At 38.1% G+C, this 22,779-nt stretch overlaps 2 protein-coding genes across 2 annotated transcripts in view; one reads left to right on the forward strand and one right to left on the reverse strand.

Annotated features, from left to right (window-relative positions):
* Window positions 1–1,010: 1,010 nt before the first annotated feature.
* On the forward strand, window positions 1,011–10,992 carry LOC127435641 (ubiquitin-conjugating enzyme E2 variant 3-like). Its single transcript, XM_051689253.1, has 12 exons — window positions 1,011–1,508; window positions 1,712–1,796; window positions 1,925–1,990; window positions 2,096–2,259; window positions 4,127–4,268; window positions 4,365–4,453; window positions 4,551–4,656; window positions 7,362–7,532; window positions 8,070–8,243; window positions 9,666–9,753; window positions 9,939–10,062; window positions 10,255–10,992. Exons 1-12 carry the CDS (start codon window positions 1,467–1,469, stop codon window positions 10,417–10,419), a joined length of 1,416 nt encoding a protein of 471 aa, XP_051545213.1. The 5' UTR covers window positions 1,011–1,466; the 3' UTR covers window positions 10,420–10,992.
* A 121-nt stretch (window positions 10,993–11,113) lies between these two features.
* LOC127435637 (USP6 N-terminal-like protein) overlaps window positions 11,114–22,779 on the reverse strand; it is a 47,751-nt gene continuing 36,085 nt past the window's right edge. The window contains exons 9-14 of the mRNA XM_051689247.1: window positions 16,044–16,164; window positions 15,870–15,964; window positions 15,716–15,781; window positions 15,082–15,181; window positions 14,458–14,610; window positions 11,114–13,806 (exon numbers count right to left, since the gene is read on the reverse strand). Coding sequence (XP_051545207.1) covers window positions 12,647–13,806; window positions 14,458–14,610; window positions 15,082–15,181; window positions 15,716–15,781; window positions 15,870–15,964; window positions 16,044–16,164 — 1,695 coding nt within the window. The 3' untranslated portion in view covers window positions 11,114–12,646. The remainder of the gene's footprint in view (window positions 13,807–14,457; window positions 14,611–15,081; window positions 15,182–15,715; window positions 15,782–15,869; window positions 15,965–16,043; window positions 16,165–22,779) is intronic.

A 22,779-nucleotide genomic window follows, 5' to 3' on the forward strand; every position in this document is an offset into this window, starting at 1 on the left:
TTTTTTTAAATGACAATTTAGACAACTTTACAGCTCAAATAATACGTGAGCTTTAACAGATTGTAAGCGCTTTAATTAAATAATAAGCTTCACATTTCCGCCTTTTAAACCCTCAAATATTTGGCTCCATTCACTTCCATTGTATGTGTCTCACTGTAACCTCCATTTTCGCCTTTTTTAAAAGAAATAGAGGAACGAGTTGAAATTATTTTTGTGGTAACCAAGATTATGCCACAAATTCTGTCGATTGAGCTTTACTTGTATTGAACCTGGAATATTCCTTTAAAATAACATAGTTAATGTGCTCTGAGGCCTATGGTTGATAAGTAAGGCTTTTGTGCTACATTTTGTGTGCTACAAAAAGTTTGTGGACAGTTGCTTTACTTCTAAAGGAATGTCCAAAGTTATACCGTACATCTTCGATCCATCAAGACCCGCCCATGATCTAATCACAGTTGGTAGGATTGGAGCCGCTGTATGAATAACATCTCAACTGTCCATTCACACACTGCTGGTTAGTTGCTAATAGCTAATCCTGCCTCAGGAGGCGGGGCTTCTCGGAAAACGACTTAGTTTAAGTCATTGTTAAGACGACAAATGTTCCTCGCTCTTAATATTAAAGTCAAAGTGAATGTACTAAATGCACAACAGCATCGAATGCTGCAGTAATCGCAGGCAATGAAATGCAGTTCTTTAAGCTCCAAATAAGAAAATATATAATAATTTCCTGTTACCTTCCTCTAGATGGCGCATAGCGGCTCAAAAGGCCGAAATCTCATTCAAATTTCAGACAAATTGTTATGCTTTCTGTAGACATTTTTAAACTAAATGTATATTCTTTTAAATCTATAAATATGTCAATTCCGAATTTAAATTCACCCCGGCTATCTATATAAATTATTATTTTTTGTAAATACCTAATTGTTTAATCGTAAACGAATGTAATTGGTCAATCCTATCAGCGCTGTGGAAAGTAACACGTGTCCTACTCACTACGAAAGACAGAGCTCTTGATGTGGATAGTCTGAAGGGAGCATGGCATTACACTGTGAATGTAGCCTTCACTAAAAGTCTTGTGAAAGGGCCCTTTGTGGAAAAATAAATAAATAATTTCTTACTTTTGTTTGGAACTATCCTTCGCGTGGCGTCCCCTACCTGAAGTGCCCATGTGCTACTTCAGCAGCGGTCTACACTGAACAATAATTAAATAAATTTTAATAGACATCGAATTGACAATATTATTTACTTTCATTGTATCTGACTAATTAAAAAAAAATAAAAAATAATAATAATTGTGCAGACAATCCCCGCCCATATCTCTATGTGGTCAACTTTGGGAAAATTCCTCTCGGCTTGCCGTACCTGAGAGAAGACATCAGCTGGAATGTATTTGCGGAAGTTTCACATTATTGTCTGGTTGAGATTCAAGTTCCTTACCGCTGACAGACTTTTATTAAACACATAGCATGGACTTGAATGCGGAATCGATCAAGAGGGTCCTCTCTAAGGTTGTTATCTGACGTTTAATCACATGCGCAAGTAACTCTTAAATAATGAATGAATAATAATGAGTTTGATAATAATGGTGATGCCACTGGTTGAACCTGTTTGAAGAATCCAGTCATTGTGTCAGAAATCGTATGTATACTACACAACCTTTATATATGTGTTCATTCATTTATTTTAACATGTTTCTTGATTTCTTTACTAGTATAAATTTCGTGATGTTGCCATTGAAGAGCTGCAGAAGGTGTCTCGCACTCATCCTGATATAATAATAAAAGCTGAAACATACAGTGAGTCGTTTGTGAGACAAAATGAAAATATATTATCCTAATATTGTATTTTGAATCCTATCTGTCTGTCACTGTACATGTTATTTGTGATCAGTTAATTAATTTCATTACTCATACACCTTTTACAGCTTTTAGTGACAGTTCACAGAAAGATTTGCTCAAACTGGTTGGAAACATCCCAGTCAGATACCAAGGTGAGACTGAAAATGAAGGAATATGCAAATCATAAAGTAGCTGAACAGGCCTCTCTTTATGTTTTCAGCTATAGTGTGTTTAAATGGATGATAATGTATTCACAGAGCGCTCATATAACCTGCCCATTCTTCTGTGGCTCTTGGATTCCTTTCCCTTCACACCGCCTATCTGTTTCCTGCGACCCACTTCCAGCATGGTCATACGGGAGGGTAAACATGTCGACTCTAAGGGTAGAATACACCTGCCGAGCCTGCACAACTGGGATCATGTAAGAGAACTTTATATCACTCAGGAATGATGTTATTCATATTCAAAATTGTTTAGATTCAACTAATGGATTTGTTTCATTTTGATGCATGTGTTTTTAAAGTAATAAGTAAAACAGTATCCGAACTTTGACCAATCAGCATCCAGTACCTGAACTGTTTTATAATAGAGCACAACAGTCTGGTGCCCGAAGTAAAACTCCCATTCATTTTCCCTATAGGCAAATTGATTTTTAAGGATAACTTATAAACTCTTAAAGAGACAGTTAATTTTTGAGCTGGAATGAAAACAGACCTTTTCTATGTGGATTGTGCACTGATTTTGATAATAAATAAATAAAAATACAATAAATAGCTAAATAAACATCAGTACTGTATGTTCAGTATCAGTCAGTTGCTGACCATTTAAATAAAGAATAAATAAAAATACAATAAATAGCTAAATAAACATCAGTACTGTTTAGTATCAGTCAAATGCTGACTATTTTAATACTGCCAGTAAATTGGGGCAGGTTGTAAAACAAGAAGCATTTACATCTGCCGAGTCAAGAGATAAACGGCAGCAGCGGTGTTACACTGTATTCTGCTTTACAAGTTCAGGGGAAACTATCAACGGTGGAAAACCAGACTTCTAAATATTACATTTTATAAATGTAACGACTGGAATTGTTCAGTTGAAGCGGGTACCAAACTGTGAATCCTGAACAAAACAGTTTGGTGAATACATGTTTACAAATTAGCTTCCACTCAGCTGACAATGTATGAAAGTAGCTACGTGATTAGCTAGTTAGCTATAAGCTTGTTGCCACAAAGAGTAAAATATGGACTTTATTTACTTTCCAGCATTGTGTCTCACCAACTAGGTAACAGCATAGAGTGAAATCAACACTCAGCAGACACAATCCACCACCGCACTGTTGTCTGCTGAGCTGCAAAAAGTTGCTCTGTTTACCTTTCAATCTGCCACGTTACTGACTGCACTGACAAACTATAGCTGGCTAACATAGCAAACAGATGTGATAAACATGAGTGACATGGTTGTCATGGATAGGGTTAACGTTATATTAGTTATTTTGAAAAGGGAAAATGATGGGGTCATTGTTTAATAACTTTCCAGTATGTATTTCATAAACTAGTTAGCAACTTACCGAGAAGACACCGCTTAACTCCGCACTGTCTGCAGAACCACCGTCAGCTCAGCTCTGTAAACAATGGAGTCGGAGCACGCTCTGCTGGACAAACTATGTTATGACACTAACTCTAAATCACCCCAAGCATTGTTTTCTGCATTATATGTTCTGAAAAAAAAGTTTTCATATCTGCGCATATCGCAAAACATATACGCCAATACGATATATCTGTGAAAGGCTAATGTTGGCCAATAATATCAGCCGACCGATAAATACTCTGAAGCGACTGCCCAGTCCTATGATGCTCTGTGAATGACGCTATGGACTCGGTCTCCCTACACTCAAACTACTCATGTATTTGTATATATCTGAATCATTTGCAATACAATTACAATAGATTTTTTCTATACTTATAATCAATAACTTTAAATCAATAGTTTTTTAATTTGATTACATAATTCACAATGCTTCTTGGGATTGTAGTTCATCCCCTCATGAAAGACGTTAAGTACACAGTCATCTACCTTTGTCTTTATGTCCGCTTTTTGAATATTTATTTTTTGCTTCAAATAAAAGTTTGTAATGTTGTGATTTACTTTAGAGCTGTTTGGTTTGGTTCATGGCTTAGAACGCTTTTATGAAGGATTTTATGAAATCCCTATGGAAAAAATGAATGGAAAAAATACTTCAGGAACTAAAAGTCTTGCACACTGCAAATGTTGTAACGTCTCTGCTACAGCCCAAGTCAACAGTCAGCAGTCTTCTAGCGGAGATGATCGATAAATTTGAAAAGGAACCTCCACTGTCTACTAAATCATCTGGACATGGCGAGAACCCCAATGATCTACTGGCATATGTATCTAATCTCAAAGTGAATGAAGGTTTGACATGCCTGTTGTGACTTTCCTTATTAAATTCAAGTTCATTACCCCTTTTGTGAATTCAAAATCACTATATATTTGCAAATTGCTCTATAGGTGTAAATCGGCCTGATCAAGTGGTTAAAGTCTCTGTGATTGGAGGGGGAGATTTGGGAATTGCTGCCGTGTTGAGTATTATGGCGAAAGTAACTACTTTATCATTGATTTGTTTGCAGAATAACAAATAGCTTGTGAGTACTTAACCATGCTTTAATGACACATTGTCATACTTTCCTCTCATAGGGCTGTGTTGACAAACTGGTTTTTATTGACATCCCAGAGAGTTCAACCAAAGGCTGCACAATGGATATGGAGATTTTCAATTTGCCAAAGGTTGAGGTTTCCAAAGGTGCTTTTTTTATTATAAATGATCAGTATCCATAAAAAGATGTGTATTCATAATTTCATAATTTTCATAATTTGTAGTGTTTCCTAAGACCCTATAGAGCGCAACAGTCTGGTTCTCTGAGTAAAAATCCAATTCATCCATTCAATTTCTCCGTAGGTGAATCATTTTTTAACAATGGCTTACTGTAAAAACCTTTAAAGACAGACCTACCGTGAGCTCAGAGGTTATTATTTGATGGTACAAGCTTTATTTTAATTTTTTTAATTGTGTTTAGTAGCTGAATTTCTGGTGAAAAACTACACTACCCGTGAATCCTGAAGGGAAACAATACACCAATCGGAGAATCGCGGCTAACAAAGTGCTGCAGAAGAGCTCTGTAGCGACAGCCCACTTCCATGATGCTCTTTGAATGACGCAACTGAGTTGGTCTCCCTACACTCTCAAACTACTTACACTGGTGGCCAAAAGTTTGGAATAATGTACATAATTTGCTCTTATGGAAAGAAATTGGAACTTTTATTCACCAAAGTGTCATTCAACTGATCACAATGTATAGTCAGGACATTAATAACGTGAAAAATTTCTATTACAATTTGATTTTTTTTTTCAGAACTTCTTAAACTACTTAAAAGAGTTCTCATCAAAAAATCCTCCACATGCAGCAATGACAGCTTTGCAGATCCTTGGCATTCTAGCTGTCAGTTTGTCCAAATACTCTGGTGACATTTCACCCCACACTTCCTGTAGCACTTGCCATAGATGTGGCTGTCTTGTCAGGCACTTCTCACGCACCTTACAGTCTAGCTGATCCCACAAAAGCTCAATGGGGTTAAGATCCATAACACTCTTTTCCAATTATCTGTTGTCCAATGTCTGTGTTTCTTTGCAATTCTTCCCATAAGGCCTGCACCCCTGAGTCTTCTCTTTACTGTTGTACATGAAACTGGTGTTGAGCGGGTAGAATTCAATGAAGCTGTCAGCTGAGGGCATGTGAGGCGTCTATTTCTCAAACTAGAGACTCTGATGTACTTATCCTCTTGTTTAGTTGTAAATCTGGCCTTCAGCATCTCTTTCTGTCCTTGTTAGAGCCAGTTGTCCTTTGTCTTTGAAGTAGATGTCTGCATTCCCACTGGAACCGTTCAGATTTCTTGCGGTGCGGGATTCAATTTCAGAATTAAAGATACAGTCGGTAACATTGGTGTACTTTGGACGGGAGTGGGCAGTCCGACAATAGCCTGCTCTGAGGACTGTATTATGCACGTGCTGCATGCACGAACGAGTGCTTTCTGCTTCATACGTTACATTTGCACTCGTCCGTGCGCACAGCACATGCATAATACAGTCCTTAGAGCAGGCAGGTGGTTGGTGAGTGACGGAGCAAACTAAGGATGACGGAGCAAAGTGTGTATAAGCTGTTGTTGAAGGATGTACAACTTGGACTGGAAAATGGTCAGTTTAGTGCTAAGAAGCCCACATCAAGCAAGTCTGCTGCATGGGAGTCATTTTCACACGTCACATGTTCAGAAGTGTATCTGTGGAAAAAAAATTACCCTTTGCGCGATGTGATAAATGTCTAGATAAAAGTTGTCCCTTTCAGCAGCCACAAGATAGGAACCTCTGGTTTAAGGCGGCACTCATACCTCATCACAAAGGGACAAACTAAACTGACATTTACAAAGTCCAAGCTGCCAGAGCAGTTAAAATAAAGATGCTTTAAATATTTTGGTAAAAAAATAAAAATAAAATTTCCTTCTGAAACAGCAAAATCTGAACATTATTCCAAACTTTTGGCCACCAGTGTATATATTTGTAAATATCTAAATATTTTGCAATAAAATTGCAATACATTGTTTGTATATTTATTATCAAAAACTTTAAATCAATAGTTCTTATCGGGATTTAAATCAGTAGTGCTTCTCGGGATTGTAGTTCATCCCCTCATGAAAGACGTTAAGTACCTTTGCCTTTTTGTCTGATTTTCAAATAAATTTTTGCTTCCAATTAAAGTTTGAACAACCTCAGAGCTGGTTGGTTAGGTTCATGACTTCTAACGCTTTTCTGAAGGATTTTATGAAATCGCTAGTGAAAAAGATGAATGGGAAAATCTCTTCTGAAACCCAGATGGCTAGAAAAAGTGGATGGGCACTGTTACCAGTTTTGGGTAGTAATGGACTACATGTAATTTGTATTATGTAATCAGATTTCAAAAAGCAAGGACTTGCAATTAGATGATATTGCATTTTTAAATGTGGGAGTTAAGATTACATTTCGTTTTTATGAATTACAGGATTACATATCGATTATATTTACTCAGGTAATGACAGATAGCTAATTGTTTGATTTCTTGTTTGCTTGTTACTTAATACACCTAAAATTACATTTTCATTAAAACTTGTAAAAAAGTAATCAGATTAGATTATCTACAAAGTGTAATCTAAAATATTACATTACTGATTACAATTTCAGAAGTGTAATTTGTAATCTGTACCTGATTACATTTCAGAAGTAATCTACTCAACACTATAGCCATTATTTATACTGGGGGTTAGGGATTTGAACAAATCCAGTACATTTATTAACATCAGATAATGGACATTACCGCAATGCCTTCACATGCCTGTAGTTCATAGTCATCTTTGCCAGGAAAGTTACTTTCTCGCACAAAAATCTCTTACAAGCTTGTGGTTTTCCTTTTGTTTTTCTAGACCTGTCAGCCTCTGCGGCGTCTAAGGTGGTGGTCATCACAGCAAACGCCTGGAGTGATGAGCAGTCGTATGTGAGTGTAGTGCAGACTAATGTGGACATGTACCGAGGGATCATCCCTCATCTCGCCCAGCTGAGTCCAAAAGCTGTGCTGCTCATCGCCTCTCAACCGGGTTAGTAAATCAACCCTAACTTTCATTTTGTCCATTTGTTGTCCCAAAAACAGCTGAGTGGTGTTAATTGAGGTTACTTATGGCTTGCAGATTGATTAGTATTACTTAACTTGCCATGATATAAATGCTTAGTGATCATTTGAATCTAGACCAAAGTCTTGTGTAGCCAAAATTATTCCAAAAAGGACAAGAAAAAAACAAAAAATAAACATAAAACCACAGTAAAAGTAGTCAATGCTACTCATGCACTACATTCCAAGTCTTCTAATGCCATTCAAATCAATTTGTGTGGTCAACAGAGGGAAATTTAAGTTATTCACAGTCATTATCACATCGCTGAAATCAAATATGGCGTCTAGGTCAATAAAACCAAGCGTCATTGGTGCTTTCAACATGACGTCATGGTGTTTGGTCACGAGATGCAATGAGGTTACCAATCTAGTTCTAAGGAGATAACCAAAGCATTTATCAGTCAGCAATGTCTTGCATTTTTTGTTGGCAGACCATGTGTGTGACCGCTGACCTTTCCATTCACAGTGGACATTATGACACATGTTGCCTGGAGACAGAGCCATCTGCTGCCCACTCAAGTGATCGGTGTGGGCTGTAATCTGGACTCAGAGAGGCTGTCTCACATCATCAATATTTCACTGGTGGCCAATAACGTAGGCAAACAGGCATGGGTAATAGGAGAACTCTCAGAGAACAAGGGTGAGTGGATTACCTGACAGGATTCTGCGGACTGAACCTGTTCTTGCGGAAAAAAAGCTAAATGCAGCACAACGAAAGGAACAAAAAAACAAAACAATGCTGGTCTTGATACGTGTAATTTTAAGGCACCATTCAGACCGAATGCAGTTCTTTTTATCATGACATTGCATCTAAAACATGCAAGTGTATCTGTCTGTGTCTCACATGAGGACAAGGACACGCCCACTCCCAGTAAAGCCCCCTTTGGATCACAAAGCGATTCTGTTGGCTGAAAGCACTTTTAAACTCCTATGCAATTGCTGGATGATTCTATATAAACATGACAAAGAATAACTTTTAAATTGTTTGTCACATATCATATTATTAAATTGGGGATATAAAAGGTTAAATGAAAAATTTCTGTTCCGTTTCTCCAGTTAGTTCACAAGCTATTCCGTTAGCATATTAGCTTAGCATAGTTTTTTTTTATCATTTTCATCACGTTTCTCCTCATTGTTGCCATCTAGTGATAAGTTGCTGTATATTTAATAATTTGACAAACTGTTCAGTTTTAATTTTTGTGGTTAGGGTTAGGTATAGGGGTAGGGTTATTGTTAGGTTTGGCCCCTTTGGACATGCTTTTATCAATAATTAAATTGCTAACAATTATTTATGGCAGAGGCTATTTGCACTCCTGTTTAAATACCTACTGTAAAACCATGGTTACTTTTATCCATATCAAATCCTTATCTCAGCTCCCTGATCTTCACTGTGACCAAATCACTGCGAGGAATCACTTTATTTGTTATCATAAGTAGAATTATAGGAAATATTAAGAGTGGAGACATGGGAAATAGTATGACAAGGTGGGATTCGAACCTGTATCACCAGCATTACTTAACACATTGAGCTACTACATCAACACGTGGGGTCGCAATTTGTCATACAATTGTATGTTTCTACAAGACCATTGGAGTGAAAACAATCACTTTGTTCTCCTAACCCACTAAACGTCTAACACGTTAACCTGTTCAACGTCTCTGCCCCATCGTGAAAAATTCAAATTTGACCAGCAGTTGACCCCTAAGAAATTTGTCATGGCTGTTTTCAGCTTGGTCTCAGCAAAGGTGGCTGGAGTTAGTGTGAATAGCCTGTCAACAAGATGGGCTATTTGCACTTAGTGTAAATAGACTTGTCATTTTCTGTATCTGCTTGGACCCAAAGTAGTTTCAGGTTTGTGGACTTCTTATCACTATTGAAAAGTAATGGCCACTTAGCTTCACGTTTTATTACATCCTGTTGGCCAGAAGTCGATATTTATAGTTGTTAATTGCATTCTGTAACCAAAAGGTCACCCATACAATTGTTGCTTTATGTCTTGTGCATTTGGAGAAAAAGTTATGATTTTAAATGATATGACTGATCTCTCTCATGGTGTATTAGTGGCGTTGTGGGGTAATCTGGGGCCAGGAACGGACCAGCTACAAGCTTTAACCCCAGTGTCCAACTCCACCAAAGCCTTAATGGACAGGTATGGATTACAATAATCACAGACCAGCTATTTTTCAAGTACTTTGTGTTGATGACATATTTGAATGAGGTGCAGTTATTTGTTACCTACAAATCTTTTAGGTCAGTGCATGTACTTTAATTAAAGGACAAATATTGTGATTGTGTAATGAAGTGTGAGCTTTGTTGTTTGCGATATGTTCACAGGGCATTAGAGATGCTGAAGGGTAGAGGTCAGAGGTCATGGTCAGTTGGGTTGTCAATTGCTGACATCACTCACAGTATCATTACAGACCAAAAGAAAATACACTCTGTCACTACACTGGCTGAGGTACGTTACTTGCCCTGTAGAATATCTACTCTACTGTAACTTAAATATAGATATCTAGAGCATATATGTGCAACTTACTCTTAAAGCTGAAGTAACATTTTCAGTTTTAAAATGCTTCTATCCTAGGGTAATATGCAGGTATAAACATTTTGGATGGTTAAAATTGTGACCCTCTGTGTTTTCTTGATTCAGGGATGGGGTGGAATCGGTTCCAAGGTGTTCCTCAGCTTGCCATGCATCCTTGGAGAAAATGGCTCAACACGATTACCAGGAGTGGCTTTAGGTTCAGAAGACGATGCCAAGCTGCGGAAGAGTACGGCCTCTCAGATCACTCTCTTTATGCAACTCCGACTGTAACTCCTGACTGGATATGACGCCATGGCCTATGTTCTTTACATGATATACAGAACATGTGTCCTTCTTGCAATATGTACAAAGCCAATGTTCTCAGAGCAGCCACTGTGAAGTGGAATTCAATCTGACAGCAATAGCACTTTCTGAAGATATATACTTTGAAAGTATGTATCCTATCAATCCTGTCTGTATATTAAGAACTAGCTGTTCTACGGTACTGTAAGCATTTTGCATAATATTGGTTTGGAGCTTTACCTTACTATGCAGTACTTCTATGTAACTTATTGTTCATCTGTGCAAATACAATGATACTTCTTTGGGAGGTTAAACAATTGAATTATGGTTAATCAAATATATCACTTTAAGTCCTTGTTAAATGCTATTACCAATGAGGTGAATTCGTCATGTGGTTTTGCGCTTAAAAGGCATGTGTTCCTAATGTGCCTTTTTGCAACTGAATGCATTTTCATTTCTGAAGAAGTACCTGATCCTGCAATGATATTTTAACATATTTACCATTGAATGTGAAAATGAAAGTATCACAGCAATAATGCAAATATTAAAATCAAAACTCCACTTTACCTTGCACTGTCTCATTGTTGCACAAAAACAAACACATTTTCTTTAGGCACTTAATAAAACCAATCTCAAATGAGCATCACAACCAAGAACATTCAAAACTTTCAACCTGTCTCCCCCATGAAGATAAAACAATGAAACCATTTGACCTGAGAAGCTAAATATAAAAAGCAATTAAATATAAGCTCTTAACCCCAATGACAAAGTGCAAAACAATAATGTTCTTTAAACAATAAAATAATCCTATAAAAATGTACATTGATTGTTAAATCTTCACTTGGGTGGCTTTACAATTTCCCTGTATATACTTTGACCAAGATGTCTATCATCATCAAACACAAGGTGTCGCTACCAGGCATTATATTACAGGACTTCAAGCTGAGGAGGGAATTTCCTCTAAAATTCCCTGTTGAGCAATACTATGGCCTTTTACAGCTATATTTACTTGTCTTGACAGTTTGGTGTTTGGCGATTTCTTATTTGCATTTCCAAAATATGTTGATACGATTTGTTTTTTTACATATATGATGTACATGCTTCGGTGTATTTTCCAAATGTAACCAAGTTTCAAAAGAATCAAAACACTTAAAATTCCTCCAAGATGAAAAACCAATCCACTCAAAAAATGAGATGATGGTGGCATGCTGACTGATTAAAAACATGGACATGAGGTCAAATCAAGCTGCTTTCCCTCAAGTTGCAATTCAATCTAAGATTAGTACTGGTTACTCATCTTCTCAAAGTGTGACACTGATAATAACTGCTACAACTAGATGCTTCATTTCGGAAAAGGGGTTTCCAATGCAAAAATCTGCCTGAGACACTCATAAAAACACAAACATAACATACAAGCATCCCATTTTGATCTGTGGTATAAAGCGACTTCCACATGACTTGCATCAGCATTGCCGAATACATTGAGCTCTGCGGAGTGAATCTACAGTGGTGCCGTGTTGCAATTCTGTCAAGCGTTGTAACGTAAAGCTCAAGTTCAAACAATTTCAACTTTGACCCCGTTGCCACTGACCTTTTAAAGCAGCAGCCAATGATTACCAGACAATTCAGAATATGTATTGTTGACTGTACTAGTGCTAAAATCAAAACTAGACATTCTCTGCAGCACATTTAATCTGGTGGTCAAAGCAGTGGTTCACATTGGTATTGAGCGGTGCATTGCCCCATAACACTTATTGCAACATAAGATCTACAAGTTGTACAAAGCTCAAAGAGCTTCCACATGACTAGTGCTGGGGCGTCAACACACTGCTCAACAGCAGCATCAAGTGCTGCTTGAAAGCCACATGAAAATTGCTGCAGAGGAAGTCTTGTTTTGATTTCAGCACTGGCATCAATACATCTTCTGATTTGTCTGGTAATCACTGGCTGTCGCTTCGAAAGGTCAGCAGCAAGAGGGCCAAAGCTGAAATTGTTTGAACTTTGAGCAGCATGTTATAACGCATTCTGACGGGAGTTATGTGGAAGCCCATTACATATTAAAGGTCATTCTCATATGTGCAAATGTACAGAATGAACTTAAGTAATGACAAACAGAATTTTACAAAAGCCAAAAAGAAGAAACCCACCTTTAGTTCACTGTAACAATGGAATAAAAAGTCTTGCTTTTGAAGGAAATAATTGTCCATTACAGCAACTAATGACTTGGAACATGCATTCGGGAGAAGTCTGAATCCGAGTGTACAGAAGAAAGGCTTGCGGGTTGTAATTTTTTGGGCGGAAGTCTTGGGGGCCATGATTGATCCATGTCTTGTACAGTCTGGTTTAGAAGCATGCGATTGGATGGGACTGAAGGTACAAGGAAAGGTCTGTCTACGAAGCTGCCTGGTGGCTGGGGAAAAACACAGTCTGGAGTTGCGTGACTGTTGGGCTCCTCGATGCATTGGGTTGGAGGAGGAGGTAGGGGCGAAGAGTCCGGGGAATAGAAGAACATGGATGGGGGCGGTACAGTAAGAGACAAGGTGTCCTCTGAATGAAGGGGAAGGGTGGGTTTCTGGACACCCAAGTCTGAGTTTTGCGGCAATATGGTGGCCATGTCCAACAGTCTCTCCACAGACTGGCCTTCTGCCTCCCAGATGTTGTCGTAATGGGAGGTGTTAAAAGGCCGGCGGTCATTTGAGGATGGAGGAACATATAAGTTGACTGGAAACTTGCTTAGCTGCCGATGGGCTCGATATGAGGAGGGCGATGAAGATGGATCTTCTAAGATTAGATCTAGAGGTTCGGTAATTGGCGGTGGTGGAGGAGGAAGATAGAACAGGACGTCCTCCTCTAGTGGTAAAACCTCAACTGCTTGTTCGATGCAGGGAAGAGGTGGAGGTGGCAACTCTGGGAGATTAAAGGAGTGTATACTGGAAGAATCAGTTATGGGTGGCTGGTAGGGTGGAGGCCACTCATCAGACACCGCTGATAGAGGTCTACTGACATGTCCCTTTTTTAAAGAGAGCTTATCCCCTGGTGCAGGTTCTGGGAGGTGAAGAAGATTTGGTCCTTGTTCAGGGGCACTGTCTTGAATCTTCAATGTGGTAGCTGTGTCTTTAGGCGTAACCTGTGACAATGAAGGGTTTGAAGATTGGGTGTGCTTTGGTAGAGGGGAGGGTGGACAGTTAATGGAAGGGGTAAGTTTATCGCTGCTCTGGTAGTGGGTGGTGATGTCCTCGGTGTGTGGTTTGGTTGAGGTTGGATTGTTGTGCGTTGCTGGTGGTGGTATGGACACACACTTGGTTTGGATAACTGGAGCCAGCACTATTGGACGCTCCTGGCCCAGAGGTATCTTTGGGATCTCATCTCCCTTGGCTTAAAATTAATCCCAGACAAGACAATATGTAAGTATTACACAGAAGTCACACAACAGTCTAGCATCAGAAACAACCAAAGGATTAACATAGGTTCCTTAAAATAAAGGTTTTTCATCATGTACTCACCCTTGAATTGTTCCAAACCCATTTAACTTACTTTCTTCCGTGGAACACAAAGGAAAATAATTTAATGAATACTGCGCTATTACTGTGGTTAGTGCCTTACTTTAATTATTATTTTAGGACTCAATAATTATTGTTGTTGTTTTTTTATGCAAATTTTACTCTGCACTGTAAACGAGCTTTTCTTACAGCCCTCATAAATGCGCTAAAAGCAATGGACTTCAAGATGTTTGCTGAAAAATTATTTAAATTTCAGGTTGTCTCTCACCAAAAATCGTATCCTTCAGAAGACTTAAAATATGATGCAGGAGACTACTTGTAGGATACTTTTGGGTTATTTAAGCTCTACAGTGAGGCACTATCCACTGCCATTGTATTGAAAAGAGGGCCTGTAATATTCATGTGTGTTCTACGTAAGAAAGTAAGTCATACAGGTCTGGAATGACATGAAGGTTAGTAAATTATGGCGGAATATTTTTTTAGGTGAACCATTTCTTTAATTGTACTCTGATATTTTGACATTTACCTGGAGAAGGGAGATCGAGTTTCATCCTGCGCAGCTCGGACATAGATGACTGCAGTTGATCAATGACAACATCATCACTCACGGTGAAGGAGGAAGCAATGCGCTCCTGCAGAAACTCCCTGAGGTCCTCTAGAGACATCTTCTGAAGGTGTTCTGATAGGGGTAGAAGGGAGCTTTAAATGTGAATGGACAAAACTAACCAAGCAAAGATTCTCAAAATAGCGACATTAAAAGACTAATGGCTGACGGTTTATCTAGAAAGCTCATCTAGAACTCCAGTAAAACCTCCTCTGTTGTGTGCTTTTGAGCTATCCAGCCCAGACCACACAAAAACAACTGATTTCAACAGTGCATTCAGTCACTAACATCAATAAGTTTGTTACACTGGCCAATATGAAAGACAAATGTTAATTTGTAATTCATCTGACACTTTTACCAAAAGAAACAGACAATACACTTGATATAGGGACAGTCTCTCTGGAAAAACCTGAGGTTAAGTAAGGTACAATGGTGAAACTCCTGGATCAACCCTTGTGGGTTCAACCTTTTAGTTACCAGCCAAGATTTCCAACCAATAGGCTACATCACCCCAAAGATTCATCAGAATGTAGTTGACACACTTACTTTTGTGCAGTTTGAGTACAGTATAGGCCATGGCGGTGAGGACTCTCTCTCCCTCTAATATGTAGATGTCCCATAGACGCAGGGTGAGTGTAAAGGGTGTCTGTGTAGTTAAAATAACACATTTAAGTCACCTATAAGACCTAAAAATAAAACAGCAGCTGAAGTGCACCAGAATGAATAATACAAGCCATAACGTTCTCTATGAGTTTTAACCCAGCCATATAAAAATTTCAGGGGATAATGTTTTCAGCCTTTTCCCACAAGAAAACTTTGCTGCGAGTGAGTGATGTCATTCTCTGCCCTGCATACTCAGCATATAGTTGCATGTGGTCTAGGTAGAATATCTACAGATGTTGGAATCAAACTATGCAATAAACTTTAGAACCTGTGTTATATAATGTATACTTATAATTGTAAAATCATCAACTAAATATCAATTAAAATATTGGGTTCAGTGTATTGATTCAATACTGTGACAAAAGAATATCTACTTTGGATTAGGGATTTGAAGAAATTTAAAGTTAACACAAAGTGTTTGGTATGTAACTCGTACAAATGGTGCCTTACCATTCTGTAAGTGAGAGACTTACTATTCATACTTGGTGTAAAGTTTCTAATGTAAATGACCTCTCACCCTGTCAATGAAACACTGGAGGAACCATTTAGTCGAGTAGAAACCAGTGGACATCTGTTCCTTATCCTGCGGTGAAGATGATATTTGAAGAACTGAGAAAGAATTTGCTTACATCAATGTTAAGCCAAACAACTGAGGTTAAAAGAAATCTCACCAAGTGTTTCTTCAGTTTGGGGAGGAGTTTTGACAGTATTTGGTCATGATGAGCCTGAAAACGCTGGAGTTTGGGAAACCCTGGAATGAAGAACCCTGTGAAAAACCACAAAAAAGACAGAGGTCATTAAAATAGCATTATTTTTGAAAAGAAAGAAATCACAACAACACTCACCGTGCATGGCATGTTTCCCATTGGTCAGAAGCTGTGATAAGGCCCAGAATGCATCTTCCTCATTCATGTACATGAGTAAAATTGCGGCAATCTGGCTCATCCCCTGACAGTAGCTCACTTCCTAAACACAACCACATAACCCGAGACATAGAACATCTGTTTGATAAACAGATTACTCACTATGCAGACAGAAGAGTAATTGTACAGGGTTCATACAGATGCTTCAAAGTTAAATTCAAAGACTTTCAAGGACTTTAAGCACATTTTACTTGAGATGTTATTAAAACAAATCTTTATTTGTTAATTATAAATAAAAATATTGTATTTATTCGTTTTTCCAAAAATAAATACATTTTGTTAAATGATTTAAGCAATGTATTTAACGATTTTCTTTAAGCACTTTTTAAGCACCACTTGGTAAAAATTGCTATTTTCAAGGGTTTTCCAGGACAAAAATTTGAAAAAGCCAAATTCTATTTTTTTATCTATTTAGTTTTATTGCATTTATACACATACAGAAAGACAAACAAAAATGTACTACAGTGAAGAAAATTGCAAACATACTGAGGAAAAAAAAAAGAGAAATACATAAAAATAAATAAGTAAAGAGAAAAGGACGATAAACACAAGAGATTGATAAATACAAAATGATAAGTACAAATAAAGAACAGCAAATATATAGATATAGTTTCAAAAGATAAGGGGGGGTGGGGAGGTAAGAGTAACAGTGAATAAAGATCAATAAATATATGTATGTATATATTACTTTTAGAAACCTGTTGAACAAATAAAAGGTCGGTATATGGTACAACTTTAGCAAATTAATTTTTGTATATATATATATATATATACACACACACACACACACACACACACACACACATACACACATACACACACTAACAATAATATATATAGAGATGCAATAAGGTGAAAAAACGATCTATATATTGGCTTTGCAGTAAACAGGGGGTGTGTATATGTATGTGATGTGGAGTGTGAAGGGAATTTTGGACAATTCTATATTTGCTACTAGCTCCAGGCTACAGTGCGTGGCAGCGATCCAGGGCACATGGGATGGGAACATAAGACAGGTCCACTGTTCTATAGTATATATATCAGTGGGCAGGCCATCTACTTCTGGCAGATTTAGGTCATTAAGTGAAAATAGATATGAAATTTAAAGCTCGGGCGTAATTCGCCGCAGAGGCCCACCACGCAGAGTGAGGGCCCCAATATCCCATCCAGAGACAGGCCATAGCCCACCGCTCATGCAACCACAGTCAGAACACACACGCCCCATTCCAACACCACGCACAGCAGTCTGAGGTCATCAATAAAGAATACCGCCCAGTAATTGTGAAGTTATAATTGGGTGGGTCATGGGGTAGAAGTGAACGTGAAATGTCTATATCTATATCTGTTGGTCATTAATATTTCAGCAAAAATTATTGGAGGTTAGAATTAATGGTGGATTGCAAGCCAAATTCAAGTACTTCATGCTTTTCAAGCACCTTGTACGAACCCTGATTGTAATTCTGGTTTATTTTTTTACAACAAATTAGGCAAAATATCTGATTATCAAAGCTGAAATAAATATGTTACATCAGACTGCAAATAACTGCCATGTACCTCCGAGCCAACAAACACACTCTTTGCTCGACAACAGTGCTTTCACAATTCATACGCTGTCAATCATGCACATCACCATTTCTATTATTAGTTGTTGCGAAGCCCCGCCCATCTGAGATCTCAACTAATCATCATATAGAGAAGACGGCTTTTAGGCAGGACAAAACTACAACAGGCAATCAGATGCAGATTCAATGGAAACAGTGCTCATGAAGCTCCCATACACTCCCAGAGAAGCACGGCTTCAGAGCATGTCCCAAAAAAATTTTATGAGAGCCTATCGTCTAATCAACATCGATCTTTTGTACCTTGATTTATATGGTAACGTATCTGCCATAGACTCCTATTAAAGAGCAAAGGGGCTCTATGGGCCGTGCGTCAAAGAATTTGTGTTGAAAAAAAAAAAAAAAGGGATTACTTTACTTGGTGATACAGTGCATCCAGAAAGTATTCACAGCGCTTCACTTTTTCCACATTTTGTTATGTTACAGCCTTATTCCAAAATGGATTAAATTCATTATTTTCCTCAAAATTCTACAAACAATACCCCATAATGACAACGTGAAAGAAGTTTGTTTGAAATCTTTGCAAATGTATTAAAAATAAAAACCGAAAAAAAAAAAAAAAATCACATGTACATAAGTATTCACAGCCTTTGCCATGACACTCAAAATTGAGCTCAGGTGCATCCTGTTTCCACTGATCATCCTTGAGATGTTTCTTCAACTTGATTGGAGTCCACCTGTGGTAAATTCAGTTGATTGGACATGATTTGGAAAGGCACACACCTGTCTATATAAGGTCCCACAGTTAACAGTGCATGTCAGAGCACAAACCAAGCCATGAAGTCCAAGGAATTGTCTGTAGACCTCCGAGACAGGATTGTATCGAGGCACAGATCTGGGGAAGGGTACAGAAAAATGTCTGCAGCATTGAAGGTCCCAATGAGCACAGTGGCCTCCATCATCCGTAAATGGAAGAAGTTTGGAACCACCAGGACTCTTCCTAGAGCTGGCCGCCTGGCCAAACTGAGCGATCGGGGGAGAAGGGCCTTAGTCAGGGAGGTGACCAAGAACCCGATGGTCACTCTAACAGAGCTCCAGCATTTCTCTGTGGAGGGAGGAGAACCTTCCAGAAGAACAACCATCTCTGCAGCACTCCACCAATCAGGCCTGTATGGTAGAGTGGCCAGACGGAAGCCACTCCTCAGTAAAAGGCACATGACAGCCCGCCTGGAGTTTGCCAAAAGGCACCTGAAGGACTCTCAGACCATGAGAAACAAAGATTGAACTCTTTGGCCTGAATGGCAAGCGTCATGTCTGGAGGAAACCAGGCACCGCTCAACACCTGGCCAATACCATCCCTACAGCGAAGCATGGTGGTGGCAGCATCATGCTGTGGGGATGTTTTTCAGCGGCAGGAACTGGGAGACTAGTCAGGATCGAGGGAAAGATGAATGCAGCAATGTACAGAGACATCCTTGATGAAAACCTGCTCCAGAGTGCTCTGTACCTCAGACTGGGACGAAGGTTCATCTTCCAACAGGACAACGACCCTAAGCACACAGCCAAGATAACAAAGGAATGGCTACGGGACAACTCTGTGAATGTCCTTGAGTGGCCCAGCCAGAGCCCAAACTTGAACCCGATTGAACATCTCTGGAGAGATCTGAAAATGGCTGTGCACTGACGCTCCCCATCCAACCTGATGGAGCTTGAGAGGTCCTGCAAAAAAGAATGGGAGAAACTGCCCAAAAATAGGTGTGCCAAGCTTGTAGCATCATACTCAAAAAGACTTGAGGCTGTAATTGGTGCGAAAGGTGCTTCAACAAAGTATTGAGCAAAGGCTGTGAATACTTATGTACATGTGATTTTTTTTTTCATTTTTTATTTTTAATAAATTTGCAAAGATTTCAAACAAACTTCTTTCATGTCATTATGGGGTACTGTTTGTAGAATTTTGAGGAAAATAATGAATTTAATCAATTTTGGAATAAGGCTGTAACATAACAAAATGTGGCAAAAGTGAAGCGCTGTGAATACTTTCTGGATGCACTGTATTTGACACTAATTCCCTCAAATATTTAAATTCACAGTGATAAATGATATGTAAATAAAATAAAAAAATACCACATTCTTGTGAAATTTTAGGGGGAGCCATGCTTCACCTGTAGTCTTAAAGCAATCGCCACTGGTAGTGATGCACTTGTACAAAAGTGACTTGTCTTCATTTGTAGTTATAAAAAATACAAATATATCATACAGATTAAAAATGTTCAAGTAATACACCACTATAAATATTTGACTAGTAAATTATAACAACTGAAATTATGAGAAACTATTTGGGGACACACTGATATATAAATTGTATCGATAGCCAAACATTATTCTTATGTTATGGATGATAACTGAGAACGCCCCTTAAATTGCCCCTGTCTCAACTTTTTTAGAGCGTGTTGCAATCATCTGATTTGAAATTACTGTACATAAACAAATTTTTACAAAAAAAATGAAATTCACAAGGTAAAACATCATATGTGTAGTTGTAGTGCTTTCAATATCGCAAAGGGTGAATATAATTTACAAATCACTCCTTTTTGTTATTATCATTTTTCAAACGGTCTAAATTTTTTCGGAATTGGGGTTGTACTTGAACATAAGTACAACCTTAGGCTGTTCCCAATCAACTTGAGAACGCGCATGTGCATTAGCTACAAAAGCTGGGAAAATTTCGTTTTTTAGCATAATCTGTGGTAAGAAGCACAATTTTTGATACCATCGTTGTCAGATTTTTCTGCTGATTTGAAATATGTTCTTTGATCGTAATCTTGACCAACCATTTTGTAGATTTCGGTCTTTCCCCATTCTTGCAGATAAGAGCCACACTTGTATGCCGCTTGTTTACATAGAAAAATAGCTGCCCAGCCTGCACGAGAGCATTCCAAAGATGGCTGCCGAGTGGACTAACTTGCTAAAAAGACGTTGCCAATAGTCACCAATCCCTACAACTACTGTTATTAATATCAGATGACAGGTTAGTGAGGTGAAATGAAACAGAGCAAGAAAATAGCTTGTACTCTTGCTCTTTTTTTATCTTCCTCTCAACCTCCTCTCGCCCATTTGACCCACTTTCTACTGGGCACAGCGTAAAGGAAAAGGAATATGGCACCATTTCCTATCTCTTTGAAACTGACACTCTCCTCATTATGACAAACAATTACATTTATGTTCATTTATGTTCAAGTACAACCCCAATTCCGAAAAAATTTAGACCGTTTGAAAAATGCTAATAACAAAAAGGAGTGATTTGTAAATTATATTCACCCTTTGCGATATTGAAAGCACTACAACTACACATATGATGATTTACCTTGTGAATTTCATTTTTTTTTTTTTTATTTGTTTATGTACAGTAATTTCAAATCAGATGATTGCAACACGCTCTAAAAAAGTTGAGACAGGGGCAATTTAAGACTAATAACAATCTGACAAGTTAAAATAACAAGACGATGTGAAACAGGAGATGTTAAATAAGCAATCGTGTCATAGTATATAAGGAGACTACAAAAACAGCCTAGTCCTCCAAGAGCAATGTTGGGTAAGTTACTCTAAAAAAGTAATTAATTACTAACCACTAATTACATCTTCTACAGTGTAATTAGATTACTGTACTAATCACTCTTTCTGAAAAGTAATTGCATTACTTATTACTAATTACTTTCTAAAACCCTGATCAACCTTGACCTGATGAAAAATACAAGGATAGACATGAAACTGTTCTTTTAATTCTTTCAAATAAATCATATAAAATCAAATAAATAATTAATGAACTGGCAAAAGAATTTAAGGGGGCTGTGTTAAATTAGAAAACATACATTTTAACATTAGACATTAAATTTCGATTTTAAATTCACTATAGTTTTATATAATTGTTCTAGAGTCTATACAGTATTTAATGCAATTACATCAGAAGTAACTGTAATTAAATTACTGAAATTAAGAGTACCTTTACTTTTTTCAATGAAAAAGTAATTTACAGTAATTAATTACTTAGTAATGCATTACACCCAACACTGTTTGAGATTTGTCAATTTGCCAACAGATGCTTCAGCAAATAATCCAGCACTTTGAGAACAACGTTCTCATTTTGGCCATTTCACCCTCTACAATGCACAATATAGTTAAAAGTTTCAAGGAATCTGGTCAAATCTCGGTGCGTAAAGGGCAAGACGAAAACAACTTCTGAATGCACGTGATCTCTCATCCCTCAGACATCACTGTCTTAAAAAAACGTCATTCATCTGTAATGGATATCATGAACATGGGCTTGGAATTACTTTAGTAAACCTTTGTTTGTCAACACCATTCGCCGCTGCATCCACAGATGCAAGTTAAGACTTTACTATGAAAAGCAGAAGCCATACATCAACGCTGTCCAGAAACGCTGCCGACTTCTCTGGGCTCGGTCTCATCTAAGATGGAAGGTAGAACAGTGGAACAGTGTTTTTTGGTCTGAAGAGTCCACAGTTCAAAAAGTTTTTTAAAAATACAGCCGTCGTGTTATCTGGGCCAAAGAGGAAAAGGACCATCCAAGCGCTTATTAGCGTCAGGTCCAAAAGCCAGTGTCTGTATGGACCAGGGGTGTGTCAGTGCCGATGGCATGAGTAACTCGCACATCTGTGAGAACACCATTAATACAGACAGATATGCAAAAATTTTGGAGCACCATATACTGCGATCCAGCACCATTTTTTCCAGGGATGTCCCAGAATTTCCAGCAGGACAACTTCAAACCACATACTGCCCAGATTACAAGTGCATGGCTGTGTGAGCAGAGAGTGTGGGTGCTAGATTGGCCTTCCTGTAGTCCTGACCATCTCCAATTGAGAATGTGTGGTGCATTATGAAGCGCACAATACGGCAACGAAGACCCCGTACAACTACAGCTGAAGACCTGCATAATGGATGAATGGGGGAAAATTCCAAATTTAGTCTTGAAACTAAACAAACTTGTGTCTTCAGTGCCTAAATGCTTAATAAGTGTTATTAGAAGAAATGGTGATGTTTCACAGTGGTAAACACTCAACAGTCCCAACTTTTTTGGA

This window comes from Myxocyprinus asiaticus, chromosome 46, assembly GCF_019703515.2.
Source record: "Myxocyprinus asiaticus isolate MX2 ecotype Aquarium Trade chromosome 46, UBuf_Myxa_2, whole genome shotgun sequence".
In the NCBI taxonomy this organism is placed as follows: domain Eukaryota; kingdom Metazoa; phylum Chordata; class Actinopteri; order Cypriniformes; family Catostomidae; genus Myxocyprinus; species Myxocyprinus asiaticus.

Bases quoted from the DNA above. Each gene is read 5' to 3' on its own strand.
- LOC127435641 (XM_051689253.1), top strand. From the start codon at position 1,467: ATGGACTTGAATGCGGAATCGATCAAGAGGGTCCTCTCTAAG. The intron at 1,797-1,924 runs GTGAGTCGTTTG...CACCTTTTACAG, and splicing joins AATAAAAGCTGAAACATACA to CTTTTAGTGACAGTTCACAG. The intron at 9,754-9,938 runs GTATGGATTACA...ATATGTTCACAG, and splicing joins ACCAAAGCCTTAATGGACAG to GGCATTAGAGATGCTGAAGG.